The sequence below is a fragment of the Theobroma cacao genome, chromosome 1, assembly GCF_000208745.1.
Source record: "Theobroma cacao cultivar B97-61/B2 chromosome 1, Criollo_cocoa_genome_V2, whole genome shotgun sequence".
In the NCBI taxonomy this organism is placed as follows: Eukaryota; Viridiplantae; Streptophyta; class Magnoliopsida; order Malvales; family Malvaceae; genus Theobroma; species Theobroma cacao.
Genome location: NC_030850.1, coordinates 89,569 through 109,644, shown reverse-complemented (window position 1 = coordinate 109,644; position 20,076 = coordinate 89,569). Strand labels below are relative to the sequence as shown.

At 38.6% G+C, this 20,076-nt stretch overlaps 2 protein-coding genes and 1 pseudogene across 3 annotated transcripts; 2 read left to right on the top strand and 1 right to left on the bottom strand.

Annotated features, from left to right (window-relative positions):
* Positions 178–7,563, top strand: LOC18610613 (3-hydroxy-3-methylglutaryl-coenzyme A reductase 1). 2 transcript variants are annotated; one of them, XM_007046379.2, is made up of 4 exons: positions 178–1,297; positions 1,616–1,797; positions 2,180–2,511; positions 6,753–7,563. In XM_007046379.2, the coding sequence occupies exons 1-4, from the start codon at positions 378–380 to the stop codon at positions 7,011–7,013; spliced, it is 1,695 nt and encodes a 564-aa protein (XP_007046441.2). In that variant the 5' UTR covers positions 178–377; the 3' UTR covers positions 7,014–7,563. The 2 variants fall into 2 exon arrangements, with proteins under 2 accessions (XP_007046441.2, XP_007046440.2); XM_007046378.2 differs by having other exon boundaries at positions 2,165–2,511.
* LOC18610612 lies at positions 10,550–12,451 on the bottom strand (annotated as a pseudogene).
* On the top strand, positions 15,932–19,865 carry LOC18610609 (serine/threonine-protein phosphatase 7). The gene is given in 6 exon segments (XM_007046373.2): positions 15,932–16,294; positions 16,297–16,713; positions 17,142–17,636; positions 18,055–18,201; positions 19,288–19,395; positions 19,597–19,865. Coding segments are annotated over 6 exon segments (1,296 nt in total). The 5' UTR covers positions 15,932–16,246; the 3' UTR covers positions 19,678–19,865.

Below are 20,076 nucleotides of genomic sequence, written 5' to 3'. Positions count from 1 at the left end.
TTTCATCAAATCGGATAAAATTAGAGGTCAGATTTTAGAATTGGAATTATATTTTACTACGTCTCTAAGGAGTATTTAATAATTCAAAGTAGTCAGTGGAGTACAAATAAAATGGATGCGGTCGGTAGATATATTATTAAAACCGTAAACTGGGAGACCGAGGCGACAAAAGTTCGTAGCACGCTGTACGTGTTGGTAATGGTCCAGTGCGCCAACCTCTCTTGGGCTGCTTAAGGCTGTGTTACTTGAGCCGTTGGGCTCCCAGGCACACTCCAATTTCTGGCTATAAATATCAAAACAGTAGCTCTTCCTCCTTCGGCTTTCACATTCCTATCGCTACGTACTACATACTTAACGATACAGTGAGATAGAGTAACATGGACGTTCGCCGGCGTCCCAGCGCAACCTCCGGCGAAGAAGCACTTCTTAAGTTGGGGGAGCCCCTGAAAGTGAAAGCCTCAGATGCTGATCTTCCTCTTCCCCTCTACCTGACCAACGGAATCTTCTTCGCCCTCTTCTTCTCCGTGGCATACTTCCTCCTCCACAGATGGCGCGACAAGATCCGTACTTGCTCTCCACTCCATGTCTTAACCCTCTCCGAGATCGCTGCCTTAGTTTCCTTGGTTGCCTCAATCATCTATCTACTTGGTTTCTTTGGCATTGATTTCGTTCAGTCCTTCATTTTCCGCACTTCCCACAACGATGCTTGTGAGATCGACGTCCAAGAAGATGCAACGTCTTGTACCTCTGCTATTGACTGCTCCATTGAGTCCAAGCCCCCTCCTCCTGTAAGTCCTCCTATCCCCCAAGAAGAAGACGAGGAGGAGCAAATCATCCAATCAGTAGTTTCCGGCTCCATTCCGTCATATTCTCTGGAGTCAAAGCTTGGGGATTGCAAGAAAGCAGCCATGATAAGACGAGAGGCAATGCAGAGGATGACGGGAAGGTCGCTCCAAGGACTTCCCCTTCATGGCTTCGATTATGACTCCATACTGGGACAGTGCTGTGAGATGCCTGTAGGGTACGTGCAGATCCCGGTGGGGATAGCTGGGCCGCTGCTGCTTGATGGAAAGGAATACTGGGTACCGATGGCAACCACGGAAGGGTGTCTGGTGGCTAGTACCAATAGGGGGTGCAAGGCCATTTACGCATCAGGCGGTGCCAGCTCGGTCTTGTTCAAGGACGGAATGACCAGGGCTCCTGTCGTTAGATTTGCCTCCGCCAAGAGGGCAGCTGACTTGAAGCTCTTCTTGGAGGATCCTGAAAATTTCGATGCTCTTGATCTTGCTTTCATCAGGTGAGTTGAATCATTTATAGTACTTGTCTACATGTAATATATCTTCTTTCTTTCTTTCTTTCTTTCTTTGTTGAATAAAAATAAAAATACCTTTCCGTACTGGTAAATATAATTCAATGTTTCAAGCATATTAATTTTTGTTTCTATTAATCCTTGATAATATTTTCTCGATGTTTAATATTAGGAAGGGGGGGGGTTAAAGATTTCAAATTTGGAGGTTTAATATTATGTCTCGTAAGCCATAATTATCACGGTGTTGCAGAGTAGTTACTAGAACTGTATAACTAGTGTAAATAAGAAAAGGGGTGGTGTACGCAGGTCGAGCAGATTTGCTAGATTACAAGGAGTAAAATGTGGCATAGCAGGCAAGAACTTGTACATAAGGTTCAGCTGCAGCACAGGAGATGCCATGGGGATGAATATGGTCTCCAAGGGTGTCCAAAACGTTCTTGATTTTCTCCATCACGATTATCCCGACATGGATGTTATAGGCGTCTCCGGTACCCTTTTTCTTTTTATAACAATCTAAGTAATATATAGCAATAGTATGTTACTTCAAACTTCAAAGTTTTATTTGTTTATATACTAGTGCTAGTATTCTTTAAATTCTTATTCATAAAATAAATAATTCTACTTGTACTACTATTCTTAATTCTTTTAGTGCAGTTAGGCAGGGCAAAATTAAGTACTTTAATTCGTTTGTGTTTTTCATGCTCTCTTGTTAATGTATATATCCAATTATAAATGAGTGACCGTGCATGATTACGAGCTTTTTATGTAGTTTAATCGCATGATCATTTCAAACCCTCTTTACTTAGTTTCACTATGATTAATTAACATGGTGGAGGCCCACTGCAAATGGGTCAGGAAACTTCTGTTCAGATAAGAAGCCAGCGGCAGTTAACTGGATAGAAGGACGTGGAAAGTCGGTCGTCTGCGAGGCAGTCATAAAGGAAGAGGTGTTGAAAAAGGTGCTCATGACCACCGTTCCTGCCTTGGTGGAACTTAACATGCTTAAGAACCTCACTGGCTCCGCTATCGCTGCTGCTCTTGGCGGTTTCAACGCCCATGCCAGCAATATTGTTTCTGCAGTTTACATAGCTACTGGCCAGGATCCTGCTCAGAATGTGGAGAGCTCTCACTGCATCACCATGATGGAAGCTGTCAACGATAGCAAGGATCTTCACATCTCCGTCACTATGCCTTCCATTGAGGTACAGGCGTACAGCATACACTCCCTCCCTTCCCTAAATTAATTTGTCTTCTTTTACTACCATATATTAATTGTAGGAGTACTACTAGTATATAGTATCATTTCTTTTAATTACTAGGCTTTTGAAATAATTTAAATGTTCGGTGCGTGGGGTAGGCATATGGATTACAAGGAAATATATACTCTTGAAAACCATTGTTGGGAAATTGCGGAATTGTCTCTAAAGAATTGCCCAAGATCTAACCCAATCAATAAAATAAAGAAAGGAAAGAAATCAAGCACACCTACAAGAACACAAGAATTTACGTGGTTCGGTCTTTTGATGACCTACGTCCACGGGCACAAAAACAGAGAAAAATTCACTAAGAGAAAAATCAAGAGATTACAAGAAACAGTCTCAAACTCATAACCTTTATCCCACATACACCTAAATCACTCTCTCTAAATCTAGGTGATTTTATTCTTTAACCCATAGGGTCCTTTTATAGTATCAAATACAATAACCTTATCCTAATATAATTAGAAAATGTTGTTATAGTCTAACTAGATTTAAAAACTATTTTATAAGGTATACTAATTTAATTAAAATTAAACAATCCTAATTAAATCACAATTTAAGACTATCCTAACAAATCTCCTCCTTAGGCTTGAATTCACCAAGCCCCACCTTACGAACCAATCTCTGTCGACACCGCCACTGCCCCAATAGGCCTCAAGCACTACGAACACCGATCAAGTCCAAGCAATGCTTGAACTTTATCCCATAAACTGACTTAGTTAGCATATCTGCCGGATTTTTATCTGTAGCTATTTTCTTTACTACAATCTCCCCTTTAGAAATAATCTCTCGAACGAAGTTACACTTGACTTGGATGTGTTTCGTTCTCTCATGAAACATCTGATTTTTAGTCAAATGTATAGCACTTTGACTATCAAAAAACACAACTGTTTGTGTTTGTTCAAAACCAAGATCACCAACCAAGCCTTTAAGCCACAAAGCCTCCTTCACTGCCTCGGTCACAGCCATATATTCAGCTTCAGTTGTAGACAAGGCAACAGTTGATTGAAGAACTGCTTTCCAACTGATTGCAGATCCTGAGAGAGTGAACACATACCCCGTTTGAGATCTTCTACTATCTAGATCACCAGCAAAATCTGATTTGGAGAAGCCAACCACATTACGACTAATGTTTGCACCTCCTTCACACACTAAGCCAACTTCAATAGTAACTTTAGGTGTTTTCACAAGCTCCCATGTTTGATCCCAGTGTAGAGACTCAATCTTCTTAGAAGACTCGACATATATAATTTTCTCATGATAAAAGTAAGGCTCTTCAATCTCTACTTCCACAAATAAAACATAAGAATCAAAATCACCATCAATACAAGTAATGCTTCGTTGAGATACCAATTCTTGTACCTCTTGCAATTCTTTCTGGATTTCACTATCATCTCGCACTGTCACAAGAGCATTGATTTCAAGCTCCACCTGCTTGCCAACTTCTTGGTCTGATGTGTTTGCAATTCTAGACTTTATCCCACAAAGTAATGCAGACTTGTCAAAGGTAACATCCCGACTCACCATAAACTTGGGGAACTTACAATCAGTACACCACAACCAATAACCCTTCACCCCATATGCATAGCCTAGGAATATGCACTCTGTCGCCCTCAACTCAAGTTTACCATCACTCACATGAACATGAACAGGACAACCAAATACTCTCAATATAAAATAATCAGCAGGCTTACCAGACCAAACTTCCTTGGGAGTCTTAAATTCAATTGCAGTTGATGGAGACCGATTTACCAAGTAACAAGCCTTGTTGATAGCTTCTGTCCAAAATACTTTGGTTAGGCCAACATTTGAGAACACGTATTTTGCTCTCTCCAAAAGTGTTTTCTTCATCAATTCTACAATATCGTTTTGATATGGTGTTTTGTCGACAGTGCGATGTCTAACGATTTTCTCATTCTTGTAGAATAGACCAAACTCACATTTGCAAAATTTCAAACCTTTGTTTGTTCGAAAGCTCTCGATCCTTTTCTTAGTCTGCTTCTCGATCAATACCTTCCAATGCAAAAAGGTGGTTAACACTTCACTCATAGCCTTTAGAAGATACGTCCACACCTTTCTTGAAAAATCATCAATAAAGATCCACATGTATAATGATCCACCTTTTGATACCACCGGAGAAGGATCCCACAAATCTAAATAGATGTAGTTTACTGTACCCCTGGTTTGATGAGTTTTAGTGCTAAATTTCACTCTATGTTGCTCACAAAAATCTAGCTTTCCACTCTTTTGACCACACAGCAAACTATGCTTACTTAGTTTTCTAATCCCTCTCTCGCTCATATGACCAAATCTCATATTCCATAAACGTGTTACATCATCTTCAGGATCATTAGATGAGACCACAGAAACAGTTTCAATGACCGTGTTTCCCACTAGACAATAAAGGTCACCGGATAACTTGCCCTTCATGATAGTTAAGGCTCCTTTAGATACATTCAAGACACCATCTTGACCACTATATTTGTAGCCCTTCTTATCTAACAAACTCAAGGATATTAAATTCTTTTTCATGTCAGGGACATGTTTTACCTCAAGTGTTCTTACCATACCATCAAACATCTTGATTCTAATTGTGCCAATTCCAACAACTGAGAGAGAGAAATCATCTCCTAATTGTACAGTGCCCATATTAACAGATTGATAAGTTGTAAACCAATCACGCCTAGGACATATATGAAAGCAACAAGCCGAATCCAAGATCCATGTATCCATCAGGTTACAATTAGTAATTGCAAGAACATTATCAGTTTCCTCAAAAGTATCAAAGTCATCTCCAACCACGTTTGCAGTATTCTCAGACTTATTAAACTTTTCATCATCCTTGAATTTGATACAGTCTTGACGAAAATGCCCTTTCTGACCACAATTCCAGCAAGTTTTCCCTTTTGCTCTAGATTTACCTTTTCTGTCTAAGCCTTTCTCTTTACCTCTACCTCTATTTACAACCAAACCTTCTGCTTGATTTTCATTCCGAATACCACCAACTTTCTTCTTTAATTCCTTGGAATTTAAAGATGCCCTTACATCCTCGAAAGTGAGAGTGTCTCGGCCGTAAAGCATAGTATCCACGAAATTTTCATACGATGGAGGCAAAGAACATAAAAGAATTAGGGCTAGGTCCTCATCCTCAATTTTAACATCGATATTCTTTAAATCAAGAATAACTCTATTAAATTCATCAATGTGGGTATTAACGGACGTACCTTCACTCATCTTGAGAGTATACAATCGTTGCTTCATATAAAGCCGATTCGTCAAGGACTTGGTCATATAAATACTTTCGAGTTTAAACCACACTGCAACAGCAGATTCTTCATCCGTGACTTCTCTTAGCACCTCACCAGACAAAGCAAGGAGAATAGCACTATGTGCTTTTTTCATAAGGTCATCTTTCTCACCATCAGATTAATTCGAGGGAAGATGTTCTTTTCCCTTTAGTGCCTTCAACAGTCATTGTTGCACTAGCCATTCGTGCATCTTAACACGCCACAGACTGAAAATCGTTTCTTCCATTACACTTTTCAATCTCATACTTGGTCGACGAAGTTGCCATAGCGAGATTCAGATTGACCCAAGACCTTGAAGCTCCGATACCAGTTTGTTGAGAAATTGCGGAATTGTCTCTAAAAAATTGCCCAAGATCTAACCCAATCAATAGAATAAAGAAAGAAAGAAATCAAGCACACCCCCAAGAACACAAGAATTTACGTGGTTCGGTCTTTGATGACCTACGTCCACAGGCACAACAACAGAGAAAAATTCACTAAGAGAAAAATCAGGAGATCACAAGAAACCAGTCTCAAACTCATAACCCTTAACCCACGTACACCTAAATCACTCTCGCTAAATCTAGGTGATAATTATTCTTTAACCCATAGGATCCTTTTATAGTATCAAATACAATAACCTTATCCTAATACAATTAGGAATCTTATCCTAATAAAATTAGGAATTGTTATTCTAATCTAACTAGATTTAAAGACTATTTTATAAGGTATACTAATTTAATTAGAATTAAACAATCTTAATTAAATCACAATTCAAGACTATCCTAACAACCATCATTCACAGTCAGTCCCCATTCAATTAGAACACTAGGACCCAATCTGTCACATGTGGGCATACAGAACTGAGTAGTTGGTTATATGCATGCATGGGTTCAGGTTGGCACGGTGGGAGGTGGCACCCATTTAGCATCTCAGTCAGCTTGCCTCAACTTACTTGGGGTTAAAGGTGCCAGCAAAGAATGCCCGGGCTCAAACTCAAGGCTCCTGGCCACCATCGTAGCCGGTTCAGTCCTAGCTGGAGAGCTCTCACTCATGTCTGCCCTTGCAGCTGGGCAGCTGGTGAAGAGCCACATGAAATACAACAGGTCCAGCAAAGATATCTCCGAGATGGCTTCCCAACAACTGTCCCTAAGATAGGCTCCGAACTAACCTTACAGAAGAAGAATAAAAGACGAAAATAAAATTAAAAAAAAAAAGGAAAGTGTTGGTGCATGGAGAGAAAAACAAAGAGCACATGGAGGTGGGCCGCATGCCGCAGGTGGCAAGAAAAAGCGTTGGCTACAAATATCCATTATTTTTCTTTTCTGATTAGGCATGTGCCTGAGGCTGGCCGGGTCTGTTTCCGAGGTGCAGAAAAAAAAAAATACGAGAAGCAAAAAGAGCTGGTGTAATGCAACTTGAGAAATTACGATGAGAGGCCTTCTACTGTTCTACGTCTTCTTCTGCATGCACTCGCCACTTGTGTGTGCACCGTGGCCAAGGAAAAGCAAACACAAGAACCTTTCAAACTTATTACTCTATTCTTCTCCTTACCAACGCCCATCCAGTAGCCTTCCGTTGAGTCATGTTTGAAGTTTGTAGCCTTCTGCTGAGTCATGTTTGAAGTTTACGATATGCAATGTATTGCAAGCTTTAATAAGCTTTTCTGTTGTACTGTAGTATATATGGAAGTGCTAGTTTTGTTTTATTCTAATTTTGTTCTCAACATATATGCCCAAATTTATTCTAATATTATAGCCATTTGTGGGAATCGAACCCAAGACCACATAGTTAAAAGCCATATGCTCTATCAGCTGGGATAGAATGACAAAATATATTATTATAATTTTTGTTAGTTTGATGATGTAATAATATTTTTAAGATAAATTTATTTTTTAAAAAATTTAAAAATTATCTCTAGAGACAATACAATTTCTTCATTTTATAATTTATCTCTCTCTATCCAAGCATTCTTTATCCTCTTACTAAGAACCTGTTTGACTTGATTTTTTTTTAACTTAAAAACTATTATAAAACTCTTATAAAAAATAATAATTTTTAAAATTAAGTTAAAATTGTTTGGTAAATTTTTTTATAAGTTTTTTTTATAAGTTATAATTTTAGTTAAAATTATCATAAAGAGTATTTCTTTTTTTTAGAGAGTAATATTGTAATTATATTTAAAACAAATGAGGATATTTTTAAAACAAAAATAAAAAATTTCTTATATTTTTAAAAGAAGAAAAGAAAAAGCTTCTCACAAGAGCTTTTCTAGAAACTTTTTTTTTTCAAAATTTTATTCTTTAAAAAAAACTATTTTTTTAAGAGTTTTTCAAAATTTATGTTTGGCCTGACTTTGCTTTTAAGAAGTAGATAAACTGAAAAAAAATTAAGCTAAACAAGCACTAAATTTTATCAATTGAGAACGGTAATGGTAGATGGCGGCAACGAAGATGACGGATGACATGGCAAGCATCGCTCCAACATTCCTCAATTGGATTCAACCATGGGGTTGTCGACTGACGTAAGGGAGTGCCACCGACCGACGTAAGAGAGCGACGTCAACCTATCTAAGAAAAAAAAATACAGAAAGAAAAAGAATATTTTAGACATTTTACATTTGTCTATTAACATCATTTATACGTTTAGAACGTATTGTATATTTCGAATATTAATGAATTTATGTGAAATTATGATCAAAACTTAAAATTTTAGAATATTTTATTTTGTTTTTAACTTTTTAAATTGTTTGATTGTCATGTTAGAGAAAAAAAATTGTTAGGTCACTGCAATGAGAGGCCTTTCTAGTCTGTACAAATGCCATCAGCATGATCCAAATTCTGCCTGGCGGAAGATGCTAAATTGATCGGTGAACTTACCAGCAGCAGGATTTTGGAACTGTGATTGCATGTATATGAATGCTTCGTACTCGCCTGTCACTTTGACTCAGTACATGAAAGCCCGACTGTCTAACAGATGAAGTATGGACAACGAATCGACCACCTCGACCTCGAGTTATGAGGTTTTGTTTTTTTGGCTAGAAATTCTTACAGGATTCATTACCCTGTTAAAATTTTATTAATAAAATAATAAAAGTACATAAAAAATTTTTATCACGAGATATCGAAAAAAGAACCTAACTAGGCATTACTTTCCTTGCAAGTTTATCATGAGTGCAAGGGATAAGTAACATCACTAGTTTACATAGTTCTAAGAAAATGAAATAGTAATAAATTATGAGTACTATTATTTTACATTTATTGGAACCTAACATATAGTAGCTTAAGTTTGTCTAATCGTATATACCTTGTAATTTTCCTTGAGCCTGAGAAAATACATATAAATTCTGATGCAAATAATTAATGTTAGATAATTAATTACCTTTTCGATGAATATTCGAAATTCTATATGAAAAGTGGTGCAAACATTTCTTGATAGAAGCTAGGAGATAACGAATGTCATGCGACCCCCTAGTCCCCTCCTTTATCATATATGTTACTACCACAACATCCATCTAAATCCAAACTTTAAAAATATTATAATGTCCGTATAAAATTAGGTCTTTATGTAAAACCAATAACTCCGCTTTTAGGGAATTATTAAGTCCAAAATTTTCAAAAAAGTGGAAAACAAGCATACTTGTGTGGTCTCTCAATACGCCGCAATTTGAGAATGATTCTTGTAACTACCATCAACGTTCAATTTAAACTCACTCATTAATGGTTTATGCCAATAAATGATTTTGGGTGGAGCTGGCGACTCTTTTTGGAATTCTAATCTACACAATTGCATTATTTGAAAGTCCCTTTCCACTGCCATTTTTCCAATATCTTTCTCTGAAAAAGCTGCATCAAAAGCTTCCTAACTCTCCACACTATTCTATTAAGATGCATACCAAAGCTCCCGTGTTTAGCATCATTACGTTCAACCTATAAAAACTAACTAATAAATAACGGTAATAAAATTAAAATGTGACCGTGCTTGACATAATCGCCAAAATAAACCCATGCCCAGATAATACCTCGAGCTGTAAGGTTCAATGGTTGATATATATATTGAAAATAAATGGTTGATACTCGATAGAAGGGAACTGCAAGGAAAAGGGCTAAAGCATCAAATGATCTTCATTGCAGCACATCCAGGGTTGAGCCAGGGGTAGTTAAAGAGAAACAATTTTGACGATGACCCACTTCCTAATTCTACTAGGTGTTCAACATTTGCTTGACCTCCTTGGATAACAAACCATGAATTTTGGCTGATAATTATCAACTAGAATTCACACAAAATCATTGGCGCGGAGACAGACCCCTACACTCCCAAAGAGTATCTTGAAAGACATCATAGATTCTATACTCCACAGTTGGTGCGTTTCTCTTACCCAACAGCAGTCGGGCAAATATTTTGTAACATGTCCTCTAATCAACTACTTCATACAGCGAATCATGCTTCCCTGACTTAACCGATGAATTTGTTGTCCTGATAATTAACCAAAATACTAAGTCCAGGAATGTTAAGAGTAGCAAAATTGTAACTTAGTACTTCAACCACAACCTTAAGCTATGGTTTCTCAGAGCTCAATTTCGCAAATCCAATCTCAATAATCTTTGCTACCATGAAAATTGCAAAATCCTCTAGCCAATTGATCACCCATTCTCTCTAGTAATTGAACTCTTTACAGCTTAGTAAAAATATAATAATAGACAAGACATAGCTAATCTACTTTCATTAAAAGCAGATATTGAATATCAATAACAATGCCAATTCTAATATTGATCCAGACAAAGAACTTGCTTCTAAATAAAGCATCTTTTAAATCCCCTGGAACATCACTCATCAATCGCTCTTGCCCTCCTGAGATCCAATCTCTTGCAAATAATGTTCCGCTTCCAAGGCTGCCATGCACCCTGCATAGTTGCAAAACAAACAAATTTCCAGTCGGATAGATAAGAATAAACAAAACTTAATGCAGCAGCAAATATGCATGTTATGTACATAAAATCATAATTTTGCTGATTCAAATGGAAATGCATTTCAGTTTGCCATAGGAACTACTATCATGGAAAGTATACAAACAGAGCCATTGCAGATGATAAGCCAGTGACTGGAAATATTCTGCAGCTTATTTCCTTTTCATAATATGTCCGCCATCATGAATTTTACAGTAGCTTTTTTTTTCTAAAAGAACCATGTCACCAAGTTTTCAAGAGTCTAAAGTGAGGTTGAAGAGTTCTCCGGTCCCTCCCCTGCAAGCGCATGTGTTTTCTAATTTTCTCGTTCTTCAAAGCGAAAAGGAGTGAAGATTCATCTAAAGATGGAACATACGATAAATTAATGTTTGGTTAGATCTTATTCTTACATGTAAAATGACAAGCAAATATCCAATCCATGCCTTAGGCGACTGCTTCTTAGCATATGCAATCCGTGCCAGTTTATGTCATGTAAGCAAGCTTCATGCTTGATCACAATCAAAGAGTAAGGAAAATCAAGGAAGACAATAAACATGTGAAGGGAAAAGGACTAACCAGTGCCAGCAGCAGTAACAGCCTGCCTGTACTTCTTATCCTGGACATCTCCAGCAGCAAAAACGCCGCGCACGCTGGTCTGAGTTGTACCTGGCTTAGTGAGAATGTAGCCATCTGAATCAAGCTGCAGCTGGCCTTCCAAGAACTTGGTGGCGGGCTCGTGCCCAATGGCAAAGAACAAGCCAGAAACTTTCAAATCAGAAACCTCCCCGGTGAGCAGGTTCTTCACCTTGAGCCCTCCCAAAACCCCTCTCTCCCCATCCCCATACGCCTCCACCACCACCGAATTCCATAGCACCTCTATCTTAGGATTGGAAACAGCCCTGCTCTGCATGATCTTGGACGCCCTAAAGGTGTCTCTCCGGTGAATGATGTACACCTTGGAAGCGTACTTAGTGAGGTAGGTGGATTCCTCCATTGCAGAGTCACCCCCACCAATCACTGCCAGAGGCTTGTCCCTGAAGATTGGGGCCGCCCCATCACACACCTCGCAAGCTGAGATTCCTTTGTTCCAAAAGCCCCCTGACCCATCCCCTGAACCCGGGAAATTCAGCCGCTTTGCTACGGCCCCTGTGGCCACAATCACCGAGTCAGCCAGGACGGTTTTCGTATCGGTGATGATCCTGAACGGAGACGAAGAAAGGTCAACCTTGTTGACGGTTTCAGTGTAGATGGCGGTGCCAAAGCGGAGCTATTGATTGCGGCAGCGGTCCATAAGCTCCATGCCCATGATGCCGTCTGGGAATCCAGGGAAGTTCTCGACGTCGGTTGTGGTGGCAGCTGACCGCCAGGCGCGATGTCGTTAGCCATCCAGCCCTCGAAGAGAATGGGCTTCAGCTCAGCAAGGGCGGTGTAGATGGCAGCCGTGTGGGCAGCGGGGCCACTGCCGATGATGCAAACCTTTGTCCTGAGAGGAGAGTCCATGGCAGAAGTGGCGGAGTTGGAAAAAGATGCTGCGGTCGTAACGGTAGCTGCAGCGGAAGTGGTCGCAACGCCAACCAAAGTGCGGGCTTTTCTCCACAGGGTTTTCAGCCTGCTAGGGTTAGACCGGTAATTCATTTGGGTTTTAATGGACGCGTGGTTTTGGACCTTTTTACTTTTAATTCTTTTTCTAATTTTCTTGTCTTTTTTGGGGGTTTTCACTTGTAGTTGTTGGCGCCAAAACAAGTCTAGCTTATTTATTTAGAAGGGGGGAGATTTGTTTGAGGTATAAGTATTTGTATTGGTTGTGACTTGTGAGAATCCAATTCGCCAATTGCTTACCAATATATATGTATATGCAAATGCAATGCTTGATTGTTAGCTACTCTCAGATTCTTCCAGACTTTGTTTGTGTTAAGTAAGTATATACTTAGTAACCCATTTCAAGTTTCTTTCCTTTCTTGCCTTGGTATCTTCTCCCTTATGTGCCTATAATAAAATACGTGTAAGGATATGAATGTATGTTTTTCTTCTTGTTTAGTGCACGTGATAAATTGTGTTATATCTTATAAGATTTAGCATTAATCCTGAATTATGAGTTGTGACTTGATTTGTCGGAAAAGTAAGCATAACCATACGACCAGTAATTAACATTATTTAACATCATCTTCAATCTTGTATCAAGAAAGAAAAAGCATCTTCTTATTAAATCTTCAATGGTCAGATAGCACTCAGGCCCAACAAAATTTCTGAGCCGATGTTAAATCGTATATAAATGGTCCAAATGGATTAGCTGTCCAACTATCAGCATCACATCATTGGTCTCATCACTGTATTATAAAATTAATTAATTACCCCAAAGCCAAAACTTTTACAAAGTCAAAAAAAAGGGTGGTGGCCGATCCTTTTGGCTTTTATGTTTAGTCAAATAATGGCAATCGAGTTAGGTGGTAATTCAAATATTAGAATTTTCAAATTCAATTCATACCTACTCTGAACCTTCACAAAATTTTGCCCATTTCCCTTCAAGCATTCAATCAAACCAAAATAATTAATACTCTCACGGCAGGGTTCTTCAAAACTCAAGATATACACCAATGACTTACAAAGTATATACATGCAGGAGGAAGAGCAAACTAGTTAAATGTGGCAGATTAACAGTAATTAATTCAACGAATTAAATCTCAGACGATTAATCTTACAAGGATCAGACTAAGGAGCTTAGGCTTAACTATCTTTGGCAGGCAGGCAGAGGTTGCCTCTGATCCACGGAAAGAGAAGAGCGCTTGATAAACTCCAAGCAGTCTGCAATGGCCTCAGAATAAAAAGAATTAGAGCGTCCCAACGATGGTCTCAACCTGGTAGTGGTACTGTTCGGTAAAGGCAGCTGCAGTTCCTTCGGCGTCACTAAAGTCCTGCTGCTGCTGCTGCTGACCCTGCCGCTGCTGTTATCTCCCTTGATGCTGCTATTTCCGATATTGATACCTAATTTCTTTATCAATCGCAAAGCTCGCCCGTATGATGTTCTCCATCTACTTAATAGCCTGAACAAATAAAAGAACCTTGCGCGTAGCCCTTGAACCGAAAATCTTCTGGGGTTAAGCCTGAAACCTTTGTTTCCACTTCCCTGGCATCTCCGCCCAACCCTGTTGTACCTCATATGACTACTCATGTTTCTGTTGAGGCTAATTAAGACAATGAATTATTATAAACATGCAGCCAACCAAGGAAGAGACAAGGAAGAAAAGAAAAGAAAAAAACCCTATTCCCTGCTTCTCGATCGGGGAGCCGTATATTCATACACTAGTATTATGTATGATAATGGGTCGGAGGAGGAGCTCTTGGAAGGTGAGCTAGTGGTGTGGAAGGAAGGAACTTGGAAATGGTGGGTTTTGGAGTATGTTGGACTTTAAGCTTTGGGCGGTTTCTCCAGCGGAAATATAACGCAGAAGCAGAATATTAATAGGTGGTATTGTAAAACGTGGATATGACCAGATCATGCATATATTCGCTCCAATATGTTTAATAAGTGTAAAAATATATATATATATATACACACACACTTGACACTAGTAGCATAACAATATTAATAATGAATAAATGAAAGGAGGTTTTGTAATATTAGTAATTGGTAGGGTAAGTAGGGCCGTTGCCGTTGAGGCCTGGGGGCAAGAAGGAAAAGAAATGCAAGTGTCTCTTTTCAGATTATTAGGTGTGATTGAACATGAAGGCTGAGGCGGGAGCGGCCCAACAACAAACGCAAAATCAAATTGCCAATTAGACGTGGAATTTGGTAGACCACTCCGTTAAATTTCCTCTTTTTGACTTATGATTATGTCTTTTTCTACTGTATTAGCATAGGAACTTGTCGCTGAGATATTAAGTTGATAATTGCGTTGTGTTGTATCCCCGCAAGCGGCAAATGAAGTTACAAACTCATTTCATTATATGCATGTAGGCCTCAGCCTGGTATAATATTGCTATCGTTCAGATGGTCAACTGTCAGCGTTTGCATCAGAGGAAAATTGCGAGGGCAAGGCACAAAGGTCAGCAACGTTGGTCATCAACTCCTTAATTACAGGTACAGATGGTTTGTTGTTTACTGAAGTATTAGGTAGGGCAGGAAATGAAAACAGCCTGCAAACACGCAGGAGATTACGTGGCAGCGTTCCTTTGCGGCCATGGTTGGCCTTCTCACTTTCTCAGGAGTCCGGATATATAAGTAGTGCACAACACAAGGCTTCAAACTTCCATTTTCCTTTCCTGTCTTGTGCGAGTATACTCATCAAAGGATGTGTTGATTAATGCATGGTGATAAATCAAGCATTTAAGATTTTAACTTTATAAAAGAGAGACACATCCATTTTGAACTTTGTAACAATATTTCTAAACGTAAGACTTCTTAATTAGTAAGCCTGTATAGTCAAGCATTCTTAATTTCCTGTCATGGGTGAATAGGAATCAACTTTACAGTGTGGACTGCAATCCAAAAAAGTCCAAAACAAAACCCCCTTTTTTGGTTTTTGGCTGCTAAGCGGTGTACAACCACGACCAGCGGTGCGCAGCACATAGCAAATATCAGCATCATGATCTGCCGATCGAGGTTCACCCAAGTCCTAAAGGGCGAAGGCCAGGTTCAATGACAAATTTTGGAACCTGCTACTGGCACTGCAAATTACTTATACAAACAATTGTAGTGACAGGCTGACGGAGAGTTTCGGATTGTGGTGAAACAGAATAAAGTAGCTAGGCAGGTTGGAAACCAGTTAGCAGCAACATTTACAACATAGATATTGTTAATTTAAGATGAAAGGTTCATTTTCATAAAAAGAGTGAAATATAAACAATTGAAAAGAAAGAAGAGAATTGAGATTACTACTAATGATCAGAAAAATTATTGCTAAACTAAAGAGATAAGTGCGAGCGAGGCCAGCATCTGGTGGTCGGTGCTGAATGGGAACGGGAATCCGTTGTCTGGATGCCGATATGAGTTTTCATTTAATTAATAAAAAAGTTGACAATTTGCGAAAAAGGTTCAGAAAGTCATAATGGTAAGCGAGACACACCTGTATTGTATTTTCATAATTCATATATAGGAGCAGTAAGTACATATATTTTCATAAGTAGTAGCAGATTCCTAGTCCTGATAACTTTTAAACACTTTTACTATTAACTCTAATACCACTGGATTATAAAGTGACTCGCACACACAGCCTCCTACCAAAATAACTAATGGAGAGCCAAAAACCGTTGTAATTGTACTGTATGTTCCATGTTCCAAGTTCCAACTGTATGCTGGGCTTCCAATTTTCTGAAACAGTTTCTCATCTGAAAATAAAAAACAAATTCTTTCTCACAAATTTTTAGAGAAAAAGGGGAAAAAAGAAACCCTACTTTTTATGTCTTCTGAAAACATCTCTAATACCATTACCAGTCCGACTTCAAGAGATGCAGATGCCTCCTCCTCCACCACCACTACGCCCACCTCCTGCGACAACCGCTCTCCATCCCCTTCCCCACCCCCACCGGCTGCTCCGGTTCCTCTGTCTTGGCCTTCCGATGGGAAGCTGAGCCTTGAGTGGATCCAGCATGTCATGTCGGCGTTGGACTGGTCTTCAAGAAATCTGCCCCCCTCGGCCTTCCCCTCCGTGCTCCCCGTTCCCGTCTTTGATGCCCTCGTCCTCACCGCTTCTAAGATCCTCCACAAAGAACCCAATTGCCTGCAAATCGAGACCCTCGACTCCGATTCAACGGTTGTGGTGGTTGGCGATCTTCATGGGCAATTGCATGATCTTCTATTCCTCCTCAAAGATGCTGGCTTTCCTGCTCAAAATCGTATCTTTGTCTTCAACGGGGATTACGTTGACAGAGGAGCTTGGGGTCTTGAGACTTTCTTGCTCTTGTTAGCCTGGAAGGTACTTCCAATTTTCAAGTTGTCTTTATAATTAAAGGATACACTTTTACGTGTTTTAGTATTTCAATACCATCTTTCGTTCTCTGTTTGTAAATGAATTTCCCCCAATGGGATAGCTTCTTAACACGCTAGATTATCACTTTGACGATCAATTATACAGTAGCAATACCTTCCCTTACATATCATTTTCTCCCTATCTTATTTTTCAGATTTGTTCATTTGTATTTTCTTTTCCTGTTTCTTTTCAAACGCTGGTTCAATGCTTGCCTTTTGTGGTCAATCGAAAAATCCACTTCACTTCTCATAAATTAAGCTTATTTCTTTTCCTTACATTAGATTGGCTTTTGATAATTGGCACAGATTTTTTTGTGAAATAAATATCTATTTTGATAATTAAATAACATTTGACAAGATATCATATTCTTCTAGGTTTTCATGCCACATAGAGTTTACCTTCTTCGTGGAAATCATGAATCCAAATACTGCACCTCTGTTTATGGATTTGAGAAGGAAGTTCTGGCAAAGTATGGAGATAAAGGTAAGCATGTGTACCGCAAATGTTTGGGATGCTTCGAAGGACTACCTTTGGCCTCTATAATTGCTGGGCGTGTATATACTGCTCATGGCGGCCTTTTCCGCAGCATTTCAGTCACCCCTTCAAAGAGGTCAAAAGGGAAGAAGAATCGTAGGATAAGCCTCAACCCTGTAGCCAACTCTTTGTGCCTTGGTTCTTTCGAGGAATTATCTAAAGCTCGAAGATCAGTTCTTGATCCTCCATGGGAAGGATTGAATTTGATTCCAGGTGACGTGCTATGGTCAGATCCATCAATGAGCCCTGGTCTTTCCCCAAATAAAGAGAGAGGAATTGGCTTGTTATGGGGTCCTGATTGCACCGAGGAGTTCTTGAAGAAGTTCAAACTAAAGGTAACATCATAAGTACGTTTTCCATTTAAAGCTTTTGTTTAACAGTTGAGTTATTTTCATGTTATTAAAATATTGTGCTTCCACTCTCCTTGTTTACCTGTCGAAACTTGCACTTTGGATTCAAGTCTGCAGAGAGTACCAGTAAGATAGTAACTTGATGATGTAAAAACTTACAGCTATACTAATATTGCTCATAAACTTTGTCTTTCTTTATGTACGGTAAACTTAAACTTTAGTTGATAACTGTGTAATAGATTTTTCTATTCAATTGTTCGAGTGAAATTTAAGGCATATAGTGATTCTTTCATTTTTTTAATTTGTATGTTACTTATTACAGCTATTAATCCTAGGGGCTAGCTCTTGTTTTTTTGTTGCAAAATATTGATAGTTTGGTTGCTGTTTGGTGCCATTGCCTCAGCTAATCATCAGATCACATGAAGGCCCTGATGCTAGAGAAAAGAGGCCTGGTCTTGCAGGAATGGATGAAGGATACACCATAGATCATGATGTGGAGTCAGGGAAGTTGATAACTGTGTTTAGTGCTCCTGACTACCCACAATTTCAGGTATCTTCATGATCTTCAATGGTTTAATTTTTTTCCCTCAAAATACAAATGCATTGCTTCTGGTTTTCATTCCTGACAACAAATGACAACTTATGTATGTGTCTTGCTTGTATTGCATCTGCCAACATCCTTGCAAATATTTTTGTGGATTTGTATCCTCGACTTTATTCTACCGATATTTTGTGCTGTTATATGTGGTGTTTAAGATGGGATATCTTTTGTGTGAAATCATTGAAGTGTTTTGGGAGATTTGACTGCCTGTAAATGTATCTTTGGTTTTCCAAATGGGAAGTAAAAGTCTTTTTTTTTTCCTAGGTCTAGCCAGTTTGTGTAGAATCATAAACTTGGACATGATTCCATTGACGTGGTCTAGTGGTCTTGTTGAAATGCATCACAGGGATATAAATCTCTTAAACTGTCAGATACTTGATATACCAAGGTTGATTTTTGTTTTGTATTTTTCATGTTTACATGTGAGATATTCTGTTTATGAATGTCTTGCTCAAATGAAAAACTAAAGAGAGGATTTTTTTTAAATTTTTATTTTGTACTTTTGGTTCAACAGATGTAATTATTGCTACAAAGTAATTGACAAAAAACAAAGCCTTTTTACCTTTGTGTTTCATGTGGAGCATATCTTGAGTAGATCATTAAGAGCAAGGTCCTTATAACTGTATCTCCTTTATTTATACTTAATTTTTGTTTCTTCCTCCTTTCTTCAAATGCAATCATTTCTACTGCTGTCTTTTCCTTATGTGCTAACACATGCATTATAGCTATCTTATCTCAACTACACTCGTATTTGCAGAAGTTGGCTCTTAGTTGCCTAACATTGAGTTCCACCATGCATTGCTGGCCTTGTTGTTGTCATGTAGAATTTCTCTTAATGATATTACTATGAGTAGTGGATACGAAATATATGAGACAATCTCTATTGTTTGAGTCAATTTTGTTTACTTAACATTGGGGAGTGTCACATTCTCTGAGTATCTTGTAGCTGTTGATATTTGACTGGTAAAGCACAATTTAACGTTGTCCTTAGATAACCACTATACAACTTGTTAAGTTTTTCTTTCTGCAATGCAGGCAACGGAAGAGAGATACAATAACAAAGGGGCATATGTTGTGTTGAAGCCCCCTGATTTTGATGATCCCGAATTCCATAGTTTTGAAGCAATTGCCCCAAGACCAAAGGTATCAAACTGGGTTATAAAATGTAATCACCAACAATATACTTGAGCATTCTAATTACAAACTTACTAACTGCAAAATTCGAAGACCAAATTTTACATGTATTAATTGGTTTAGATCTGCTAGTTGATGGGAATGGTGCCCATATTGGATGAAACTATGTTTTGAAAACATCTAATTATTGCAATGGAACCACGCATGCAGGTCAATGCATACTATGACTATGAAGATGTGATTGATTCTGATGAAGAGTTGGACTTGGCGTCAATGGTGACTGCCTCGTGATGTTTGGGCTCAGTATGCTTTTGACAAGGTCATTTCATAATGATATACGTATGTATACTTTCCATTATTTGGTGGTGATAATTATATTTTGTATCAAGAAGCATTTTTAAGTTTCAACACGAGGTGGTTTCTGTGTAATTGTTTAATTTTTCCTCTTTTCTAGAATGGAATGGATTGAAGAAAGGGAAGAAGAGAGTGCCGCACAATTATTTGTCATCTGATCTCAATCCCATATATGAGAACATGAGTTTATCAGGGATACCATACACGGCATTGCTATCTGCTTGCGAGATTCTGTTTGAAGAATTAAGATGATCACAATTCACAACCGGCCCTCCCTACCGTGTTCCCCAATAATTACTCATATTTTGTTCCAATTGGAATGAATTTGAAACTAAT

Bases quoted from the DNA above. Each gene is read 5' to 3' on its own strand.
- LOC18610613 (XM_007046378.2), top strand. From the start codon at position 378: ATGGACGTTCGCCGGCGTCCCAGCGCAACCTCCGGCGAAGAAGCACTT. The intron at 1,298-1,615 runs GTGAGTTGAATC...TGGTGTACGCAG, and splicing joins CTTGATCTTGCTTTCATCAG to GTCGAGCAGATTTGCTAGAT. The intron at 1,798-2,164 runs GTACCCTTTTTC...CAAATGGGTCAG, and splicing joins GGATGTTATAGGCGTCTCCG to GAAACTTCTGTTCAGATAAG.